The sequence below is a fragment of the Humulus lupulus genome, chromosome 1 (genome assembly GCF_963169125.1).
Source record: "Humulus lupulus chromosome 1, drHumLupu1.1, whole genome shotgun sequence".
Lineage (NCBI taxonomy): Eukaryota > Viridiplantae > Streptophyta > Magnoliopsida > Rosales > Cannabaceae > Humulus > Humulus lupulus.
Window position 1 is genome coordinate 146,988,059 of NC_084793.1, and position 11,665 is coordinate 146,999,723.

An 11,665-nucleotide genomic window follows, 5' to 3' on the forward strand; every position below is an offset into this window, starting at 1 on the left:
ATCCTACTTGAATATTCTATACCTGCTCCAGTGTTTCATGTTTGCTGCATGAATTCTGTGGATAGGGTCTGAGGCCCCATTAAATAGGTATGATTAGTATTATGAGTACGGTTACTCGATGGTGCTATGTGATTAACATACATACGTGCTTGTTTTGTTGGGATATGCCTATTCATATATGTTTTTGTATTAAGGTTTGAATACCTGGGTCATGGCTTGACTTATTAGTCAAGGACAGCAAAAGCGTCTTGTGCGCTGGTAGGAAGGCTTAGGCCTAAATCAGCAACATACTATTACGTTGGCCAACTCTATAGTCGTTGGAAAACCAAAGGTGTTGGGCTAGTTCTATGGATAGTTACTCAGGGATAAGGGCGAGGGCCCCAAGTGACTCTATGGTCACATAGCTAGGGCATAGGCACAGTGTTCGCTCTATGGTCAACTATTCAGGGCAACGGCCCCAAATTGGTCCAATGACCATTTGTTGTAACTGATTGACTGTATGTGTAGGTTATTACTATTGGAGATGCTAGACAAGGGTCTCGGAATCTGTATTTTTCTATTTATGCACATGTTGAGTTTTCTTGTTGAGCCTTGGCTCAAGAGTGCTTTGTGGTGCCGGTAAGGGGAAGGAAAAGCTTGACCAGACATGAGTTGGAGAGCTTCGGTGGTGGTGTGTACATATGCGGCTGCTCGACCACCACGGCCGAGGATATTTCAGAGAAACTAGGGTTGTAGCCCTGTTTTTGCTGCTTAGGTCGGCTAGATGTAATTTTTGATGTATATACACCCTTTTAAAAGTTTAGTTGTAATATTTTGGGATCCCATGAATGTGTGAAACTTTTTAAATAAAATTCAACGGTTCCCTTGACCAAAAAATTTAACTCTAACTCTTGACATTAACTACAGTTACACGTTTTAAGCCAAATGACTTGATTAGCAATTCTGACACAATTTAAAGTACACAGTGTAACGGTCCTGGATTAGGAGGATGTTACACTTATATTCTGTGCCTGGACCAAAGGTAAGAAAACTGAACCTAATGCGTGAGATGCATGATTGGGGCTTGGTCCATTTGTTAAATGTGAATGTGATTGGGGTTCGGGCCCAACTAATGAGCATGATTATGATTATGCCTGTATATATCTGCTTTAGTATAATGTAATGCAATGTACCTGTATGTGTGATGAATGTGTTATATGGATGTTTGTTCTAGCTAGGAAGCTCGGTTTATAAGTCGAGAATGTGTTTGTTGCATCTGATTAAAGCTTGACCTGCTAGTTAAGGGTATATTTGGTTAAAAATGGGCTCAGCTTATAAGTCAAGGGTTTCCAAGGCTCGACTTATAAGTCGAGGGTCCGTAAAGTTTGACTTATAAGTCGTGATCAACATTAAGCACGTTGAGCGCAGGCCATTATGGCTAGACCATCCCGGGAGTTCCTTATGCACTTGACTGGCTTGGATGCCATATGAATAAATGGGAGTGCGACACGCACTTGTGTGACTCTATGGTCACCTATTTGTACAGTGTGTGTATGCTTGGTTCCAGTTATTACAGTTAAGCATGTTGTTATGTTATGTAAATTATCTGAAGTTGTTAATGTGTTTTCTTTTTTAGTCTTTTAGCTCACGGGTGCTTTGTAGTACAGGTAAGGATAAGGAGAAGCTTGGCCAGCCATGAGTTAGAGAGAGATAGTGGTGATGTGTACATATGCAGTCTGCTCGACCGCCACGGCCGAGATATCGCAAGGAGGCTAGGGTTAGACCTTGTTTTGCCGCTTAGGCCAACTTATTTTGTAATCTTTTGATTGTAACCAAGTTTTAAACTTGTATTTTGGGATCCCATGTAAAGAGTGAATTTTTTGTTTAATGGAAATGTTTATTCCTTGACCAAAATTTTTAATATATGATCCCTTAGTGGCTTAATCACATGTTTTAGTCTACCCAGCACTAATTTTATTCACACATGGTAACAGACCCTAATTAGCAGAGCGTTACACTCTTTATCTGATCAATTTCTTCAGTCTACCATTTTACTCTATTTTTATCTTTAACTTTACTAATTTAATATTTATTTGTGTTTTGCCTCTCTTGGGATACAACATAGCCCGTTTACTGCTATGACTGCAAGGTGCATTATTGGGTGATATCCGTTGGCCATAGATTACTATGCAAAATGGGTCGTGGGAGAAGCATATAATACAGTAGGAAAATCATATACATTGAATTTTATGTGGAAACATATTATTTTTGAATTTGGAATCCTCGAGGAGGTTATAGTCGACAATGGCACACCTTTCAACAATGCAAAGGTTAAAGAGCTCCACCAACAGTTAAAAATTTATTTGGAGTTTTCGTTATTTAGCTACCCAAAGGGAAATGGCCAAGCAGAGGCTACTAACAAGGTCATCTTTGCCAATGTCAAAAAAGATTTTGAAAACAAGAAGGGTGCTTGGCTAGAAGACCTCCCAAAAGTCCATTGGGGAATCCCCCCTACACAATAGTATATGGGACAAAAGCTCCTATGCTGAGAACCAAGATTGTCTCAAACGAAGCCTTGCATACTACACAACTAACTCACATCCTTGAATTGGTTGAGGAATTCAGGCAGGCTGCACATATCAGAAATTTTAAATACAAGAGCCTCACAGAGTGTCAGTATAAGAAGAAATTCAATCCCAAAGAATTTAAAGAAGATGAATGGGTGCTCAGAGATGCGTCAATTGGGAAGGACCATTCCAAATAGCTAAAGTGCATGACAAAGGCTCATACAAAATAAGGAAGATACATGGGGGATAGAGAGTCCCAAGAACTTGGAATTCGTTGTCATTAAACACAAAGGTGTGATGCTATGCATTATAGTTCGAAAGTTAATGACATTTCATTTCACCAATTTGATTACTAAACACTTTATTTAACTTTTAGTTTAACGTGGAGAGCATGTTATTTTGTTTGAAATAGATTTTGCATTAATTGTAAAATCAACTAACGAAGCATGCAGTGAGGTAATTATTTCTCAATGAATGAAATATTGTAGAATAATGTGGAGTACGAAAACGTAACTAAAGAATCATTTTGGATAGACAAGTACTGTATAGAAATATTTGTTGCAACTTTTTGGAAGGTACAATGATATTCTCTACAGAAGACCGTGAGGTTCCTCCCAGTAGGGCCAGTGCATCTAACGAAGCCCAACACGGGGAATAGCTAATCTGAGGAAATTGCAAAACGACTGAGACATCAGTAAATATGGAAATATTGACCAAGCGTTAAAGGACAAAAGTTCAAACGACTGATGATTGTGGAGAAACCCTAATGGTCGAATGCGTATAAATATAACACTTTCCAAAGCTAAATGCTAGACGATAACACAAAAATTAGGGAGAGACAAAAATCTACCCAGAATATTGGAAACTTGAAAAAAAAAAAGGGGTTCGATGGAAATTGAACCCTGATGATTAACAGAGTATCCATTTCTTTTTGCAGGATGATGGCCGCAGACAAAGTTCGAATGAGGGAATGATGCAAGAATCATATGAAATTGCCGAATAGAATAAACAAACAACGACGTGAAGATGCACGGAAGAGCAATCAGTTAATAAAGAAGAGTTTTGGAAAATCCTTTATTGGCATATTTGGCAATAATGACAAAATTAATTAAAAGGGTATTTTCGAAATTAGTAGTTTCCTGTTTTGTAATATTTTTTGGTAAAATTCGAAAATGGTTAGTTTCCTGTTTTGTGTGATATGTTTTCTATAATCAGATTTTTCTATATATGATTATAAAATAAATATATAATTTCTTATAAAAGAATATATTTTCTTGAAATTAGTTTATATGGAAATTATTAGTATTTATTTTTATTTGTTGATCTGATTTGGTTGCCCAGAAATTGTGTACAACTTGCAGTAATAGTGTAGATATTGTTTCTTTATTTATTTAAGGAAACTGGGTTGAAAAACTGCCCAAGTTCAATGAATCTGTTTGAACGGATTGCCAGTCTGTTTGAACAGATTCTGACTTTCCTGTTTTGGAAGATTTTCCATTTATTGGCTGATTGGTTTCTGATTTGTTTTCCACGACCTAAAGGGATTCTAAAAAGTATATAATCATCCTTAGGTCGTTGGTTTTTTATTATCTCTCTTGGTGTATTATTTTCCAAATATTTTTCAAGTTTTAGAGAGACTTTTTATTATGTGAAGAACTTGAGTCCAACAAGTTCTTAGTTGTTTATTAAAGTGTACTTCTGTATTGTTTTCTTTGTGTTAATTGTGCAGGTTGAACACACTTGGACATTGGTCATCAAACTTTGGGAGAAGTCTTGTTCGTGAGTCACTTTTCGGGAGGAAAAGTGCAAGTGTTATGATTTGAAGGGAGTTCAAGATCTTAGCACTTCAGAAATTTGATTAGGAGTTTAGATTACAACAGTTGCGACAAATTCAAGAGGGAGTCTTTATTTGTATAAGTCAATTTGGTTTTGTAATTGTTTAGATATTCTTCTAATAAATTTCATTCTCTGGGCATGGCATCGTGGACTAGTAGCAATCTGTAAAGATTGCTGATACCACGTAAAAATTCGTGTGTTATTTACTTTATGTTCGTTTTTATCTTCTGGTCACAAACTGTTTAAACATATCTGGTTTCTGTTCAAACAGTCTTTGTGTCTGTTTAAACATTTCTGTAACAGTTTAACAATTAATTATTTAATTTGAATAATTAAGTTGGTAATCTTAAAAAAACGGAATTTCAAGTTCTAAGGAGACTATCTTCTTCACTCTCTTTTGCATTCTCTCTTTAGTATTATGACAAGTGTCATCTATTTTAAGTAATGTTTATTTATACTTAATAATTAGTCATGGTATTCTAATCTTATTACACTTATGTCACTTTAATTAAATCACTCAACTAATTTTTTCACTCAAGGGAGAATAAAAATTAGGATTTAGAAAGAAAAAAAAGTTTCTACATTATTATAGTTGAATTTAAATGTATTTGATATATGACTATATGACAGTAGTAAAATAGTCAATATAATAAGAACAAAAATAAAATGAAGTAGCATATATTATTTATAATTGTTAGTAGTTATATTTAATAAATTTTTTATTATTAATTTTGGTCTCTAAAGAAAGTATTGCAAAGAAAGAAAATTAAAAAGATAAACAAATAAGAAAACGAAGAAATAGCCTAAGCCCCTTGTCAATGTCGACTTAATATTATATATAAACATAATAAAAGATAAATAAATAAAAAAGAGAAATGGAACTTGCCTTATCTCAATACTACAATTATATTGATTTATATAAACAAACAAAAGAAATGGCCTCATTAACTTAATTTATATATATATATATACATATGTAATAATAATAAAGCAATTAGGCACTCGCTATATATATATAGATAAACTAGGTGGTAGATGAGAGAAGATTAATTACTTTTTGTCTTGCATTTTGGGTGGAGAAGAGTTCTTGAGAGATTTTACTAAAAGACATGTTTATTTGTAAGTAAAAAATTGAGTAGAGTAATTTAGTTAAAGTGGCACAAGTGTAATATAATTATAATATCATGAGTAATTTCATTTTATTGGTGGAACCAAGCTAACCATATATTATTTGAATTGCTAATATTAATTTGTATACCCCTTAAAAAATATTTATAAGTGCACTTCATTGCATTCCACGCTCCAATTTTGTAATAATTCAATCAATCTTTCTTAGGCGAAAGAGAGGATATCTCGATCGGGGAAGAAAACGGAGAAACACCATATAACTCAATATATCTCAAAAATATAAGTACAAATAAACATTGTCTGTTAAGTGACAATTGTCACAAAAGTAAACAGAGAGTACAAAAAATAGCGGAGAAGTGAGTCTCATTAGCACTCTAGTTAATAAATGCATAAATATCAATTAATTAAAAATTAACTTTATTTTATAAATTCTAATTAATTTATTATCATATAATTAATTGATATTGTACTCTCTCAATTTATTATCGTATGTGATCGTGTGGTATGTGGCTGATCATTATTGGAATTGAATTCTAAGATATTGAAACAATTAATTAACTTATTCTACAAATAATTCAATTGTATGAGAAATATTATGAATACTTTCGACACATGAACAACTTATTCACAAAGGAAAATGACTTTATCATAAAATATTGGTAGGATTAGGTTTATATATAAACAAATAAATTAATAAAAACATAGTCCCACGTATGGAGTGACATGTTCTGGCATTGTAAACAGTTTCGGTCCCATGCCAACCATGATTCTCTCGTGGTTAATTACAATTAATAATTTATGATCAATATTTTTCAACCAATCATATAAATTAATATATTTTATATTCTAATATTTCTTGTGTTCTATAAATAGTGGAGGGGCTGTCCAGAACTATATCACATCGAAAACTTAAGAAGAAGAGAAGAAGAAATTTTGGTGCAAACGAAAACCATTGTAGTGTCGTGATGAGAATATCTAGGGCTATTATTCTGGCTCTCCTTTCACTTTTCTTGGTACCCTACATAGTCTTTTAAAATAATAATTTTGGGTTTACATATCATTACTCATTAAATATTGATACATGTGCTGTAACCTTAACTATATCTCAGTTTACGATTACTTTTTATTCATCATTAATTAAGTTCCATATAATTAGAATTAAATACGCGTTTTATTCAATCTCATACTGTTCAACGTATTAAAATTAACGCCATGTGTTTTTGTTCTCTCTTATACCTATTTGGAGCAGATTGTTAGTTACACTGAATCAAGATCAGAACCAGGTGCGGGCGAATACTGGAGAAAGGTTATGAAAGATGAGCCAATGCCAGAAGCAATTCATGGGCTTATGGCATCATCATCATCAAGCCAAGCGGTAGGCTCCCATGATCAGAAAACCAAGTGTAATGAAAACAATCATAAAGATGTCTTCACTGACAACTTTGAACCAACACCAAATATCTCAGCTTACCCTGATCAAGATACTACTACTGCAGAAAATAAGGCATACACAGAAGATTTCAAGCCAAAGAAAAATGAAATTTCTATTTACAGTGACTGAGCTAGAGCGGGGTCAACTAGAGGAAGATAATAAATATTTGATGCAGTATAATAATCTGTTTACTATGGGAATATAGCTTGTGTGTTGTTGTGGAATATATATATATATATATATCAATCATATTCTGCTTAATTTAAATTAAAGTTCTAGTGAGCTTTAAAATCACCAGTTATGAGTAAGTCTATAAGGCCGGCTTGTATGGTTTGTGTTAAAAAGTGTAATAAGGAAGTTTTATCAACGAATAAATTGAAACACAGTTTATTAAATATTCCTCATATGTTTTCCGAATAATCTCTAGTTGATATAAATAAATAAATTTGTATAAAGCCCGCTAACATGAAAAATATATATTATAAAGAAAAATAATTGGGTCTTTCAGAAAGAAAAAAAAAATATTTGTTAATGTTTATTTATAATTATAAATTTCAATTCACCCATCAACCTTATCCTTTTTTTTTCGGACAAGAAACCTTATCCCCTAATCATTGATATTTGTGCTCATGAAGGATCATTCTATTATTAAGTCATCTCATTTTTTAAAATTATGGTTTTTTCTTCTTACTATTTCTTTCTTTTATATATTTATATATATGTGGAAATTATACTTTTCTCTAAATACAGTTTTTCCCCATTTTAAGTTAACTTTCTCCCGTGTAAGGATGAAGGATGAATGCCATACCCTTTGTGGGAGGAATTGTTTTATTATGTGAATTTATTTTTCTAAATTTTTGTAAACATTTTAAAACTATATGCCATGTGTTGTCAGTAAATTAAGTGATTTAAGTTTTGTATTTTTTTAATAGCATAGTTTTATCATTTCACACTATTTGATTAGGGGAGTTTATTTACACCCCAAATTTTTAGAGGCACTCTTTTTTTAACAAGGAATTTTATATTTACATCCTAAAAATATATAAATATACTCCCTATGTTAAGTTTACCCCAATTTATTTATTAAAATATTTGTTTTTTATAAAATCATCCATCTTTATTTACCAAATAGGATCTTATTTGTACACCCCAAATTTTTATACATTCTAGCATCTGCATCTGCATCTGCATCTGCATCAATATCCGGTAATAATTTTCGGCTACATTAATTAAAACGAATTTAATATTGTTTATAATATTATGTATAAAAATTTCTGAAAAGGCCACTGTCAAATTGCTACTTCAATACACATTTTGACGTCTTTCAAAAAGAAAAAAGAAAAAAAAAATCAAACATTTTTTTATGTGAAGCATTGTTATAGAAGTTAATGCCAGCTAGCGGATTCCACACGTCATTGCATCTCCCAACATCGCACAATGATACCTCTCCTTCCAATCTATGGGCCATTCCCATAAATCGAGACCACCACACCCCTTCAGATGATCCGATCATCATCTCTGTGATGGTAAGTAATTTTAGTCTATGATTTTGCAGTTGTTAAACAATAAAAAATATCTCTTAAGATACAACATGTGGGGTGCAATTGGTAAAAGTTGGAAGTTGTTGGCTCCTTCACTTTATATTTTGAAAATATGTATGGTGTTTGCATTATTTTCAAAAAATTATTTTTAAAAAATAAAGTTATAAAAAAAAATATTTTGAGAACAACAATTCTCAAAATATTATTTTTAGTTGTCCTCAAATTTTTTTTTCTCACATAACTTTTTTAGTTATAATTATCTCACGTTACTTTCTCTCTCATTAATTTATCTATCCTTACTTTCTCTTTCGTCATTTTTATAAGATTTTAAAATATATCTTTTACTCATTTAATATAAAATATAGAGGTATAAATATATTTACACCCCAAATTTTTAGAAAGGTAACCCCTTTCTTTATATATAATTTATATATTTTATATCACATAATTGTTTTGTTATCCCCAAAATTTGAATCCGATGACGCGGCAATCAAAAGTGGCAAGTAGCAATGCATGATAGTGAATTACACATTAATAGTCAATAAATGTGTTGACCAAAAAGGGCAAAGGGTTGAAATTAATCTTCGGAGTTGTGATTTTACTAGTCACGAAATTGATTTATCTGGTCAGGAAGTAATTTGACCAACCAGGTAAGGTTTCTGTCTGACCAGTAAGGTTGTTGACCGACCAGTAAAAAATTATATCCGACCAGTAAAGTGTTTTGGCCGACCAGTCACTTTAGGAATCAGGTTTATCCAACTAGTTAGCTTATGAAGATGTTTTGCCTAACCAGAAGGGTGATATAGCTGACCAATCTCACTTCAGGGAGTGGAGTTGGTCAACCGGACAGATCAGAAACTCAGCCCAGTGACTCTTCAACAAAGTTTCGGTAACGACTTCAGTTAGAGTCATCCGTAACTACCATGAGAATCTCTCAGATATCCCGAAGTAATCGCTTATCGTTGTATTTTAAATTTGATTATTAGTTAGAGTTGGTTAGAACAACCAAATTATCTCGATTATTGGGGGACTTTGATTGTACGATCAATGAGCCTATAAATAAAGAGCTCATGGCATCATTGAAGGGATACGAATTCTGATTTTTCTAGCAAAGCTTTTGGGAACTTGGGAATTCTTGGGGTATTTTTCTGAGAAAAAATTTGTATTCTTGAGAGAGAAATTCTATACTTTTTCACTTACACTTAAGAAACTTAGTTGATACAGGTTCATCTGATCTTAAGTGTAAGTTATATATATCAAAACTCCAAGTGGATTAGGCTATTACCAATAAATTGGGGTTGAACTACTATAAAATTATTGGTGTCGTATTTTCTATTCAAGGCGTACTGTAGTTTTGACGTCTATTCGTCGTTGGCCAAAATGGTGGTCAACATTTTTGGTGCTTTCATTGAAAGCCTGAAGAGAAGAAACAAACTACTATCATATCATTATGGCGCCCAAGAATACCAATGTGACATCCAAGAAATCAGGCACGTCAAAAGAGCCTGCTAGATCAGAAGGTCCTGGACCTCAGAACCCTGAGACTGAGCCCAGGGACTTGCTCGAGGAGACGACTCTAAAGGTTGAACAACTCCAGGAATCCATAGGGGCCTTCCAACAGGAGATGATGCAATTCAATGCTCGGCAGGAGTCATTTGTTGAAGAGATGGCCAGGCAGAAGGCTGCATTTGAGCAGCAAAGACGGGAGATGGATGCCAGAAGCGAAGAGATCAAGCGACGGCAGGAGGAGGCCGATCGGCGACACCACGAGGCTGCACTTGCTCTGGAAGTGGCTACGCAGTTGACCCAGGCCAATGCCTAAACTACAACACGAGGAGTAGCCACCTAGGGAGCAAGGAATAATGATGCTGGTTGAAGAACTGCTAGCAGAGCTGATTCTTGGGGACCAGACAGAAGTAGGAGTAATCCCCCTGGTCGGGAGGATGATGGGATCCGCTCCGGAACTCCCTCGACGCAAAGGGAGAACTCTAGGACCCCTTCTAGGAGCCACCGGTCAGAAACTTCTAGGTCAGGGAGTCACCGATCAAGTGGTAAGGGGACTCCACCCAGGCATAATCAGACTAGAACTCGTCGGGATAAGGGAACTTCACAGTTCAAAGATGGACATGGTTGTGATGAGGTTGATAGTCATCACACCGACAGGTCAAAGGAAAAAGAGGGCAACGACCAACAAGGAGGAAAAGATTGCCCGACACGTACAGGGAGGCCACCACTACATCCCGGACAGCAGCGCAGTGGGAAAGAGCAGGTCCTGCGTGGTAAGCCTTCTGAAAAAACTCGAAGCACAGTGTTTGATCGGTTAGGAGAACGCACTTCCCGGAAGGATCTAAGGGACGTTATCAGTGACAAGAGGAGGGTTGTCCCAGTCGAAGGGAAAAATCTGAACCATCCTGCCATCCAAGTAGAAATACTTGATGACAGTGCACCAAATGGAAATGCTCGACCAGGCGGTCACGACCTTGGAACCTCGTCAGTTGCACCAGCCATCCAAGCCCAGCTTGATGCGCTAACGGCCGCGGTGCGAGGCTTGTCAAAAACATCCTTCCAAAGTGGATGTAGTAGACCACAGAAGTGGCAGTCCCTTTTGTGCTAGGATCAGAACAGCCCAGCCGCCAGTAAAGTTTAAAGCACCAGTGCTACCAATATATATAGAAAAGGCAGATCCCATTAGACATGTTGGGAAATTTGAGGACCAAATGGAGTTGCGCGGTGTAAGTGACGATTACCGGTGTAGAGTCTTTTCGACTATATTATCTGATACTGCCCAAGAATGGTATTGGAAATTCAAGCCAAATTCCATTACCTCTTGGGAAACTTTCAGGAAGGAATTTTGTAGGCAATTCGGTGCTTCTCGGACCCCTCCAGTTTATGCCAACCACTTGGCTGATATCAAACAAGGAAAAGATGAATCTTTAAAGAATTATATACAAAGATTCATGAGAGAGGCCAACCGAGCAACTGCTGTCAGAGACGAGGGGAAGATGGTTGCCATATCCTCTGGGATAACTTATCGGAGCCCCTTGTGGGATAGTATATATATCAATCTAATTTTAACACTCCATCAATTTCTTGACCGAGCGGACAAGTATATGAAATTGGATGATGCGATTGAGAAAGAGGAGAAATGCATAAAATATTCGGGCGGATAAACTGATCCTCCT

General features: G+C 35.1%; 1 protein-coding gene across 1 annotated transcript; it reads left to right on the forward strand.

Moving 5' to 3' along the window:
* The first annotated feature begins 6,415 nt into the window (after window positions 1-6,415).
* LOC133819811 (organ-specific protein P4-like) lies at window positions 6,416-7,337 on the forward strand. The gene is made up of 2 exons (XM_062253162.1): window positions 6,416-6,523; window positions 6,760-7,337. The coding sequence occupies exons 1-2, from the start codon at window positions 6,476-6,478 to the stop codon at window positions 7,069-7,071; spliced, it is 360 nt and encodes a 119-aa protein (XP_062109146.1). The 5' UTR covers window positions 6,416-6,475; the 3' UTR covers window positions 7,072-7,337.
* Window positions 7,338-11,665: the final 4,328 nt, after the last annotated feature.

Coding starts and splice junctions, on each gene's coding strand:
- LOC133819811 (XM_062253162.1), top strand. CDS start 6,476: ATGAGAATATCTAGGGCTATTATTCTGGCTCTCCTTTCACTTTTCTTG. Junction 6,524..6,759: donor CTCTCCTTTCACTTTTCTTG/GTACCCTACATA, acceptor TATTTGGAGCAG/ATTGTTAGTTACACTGAATC.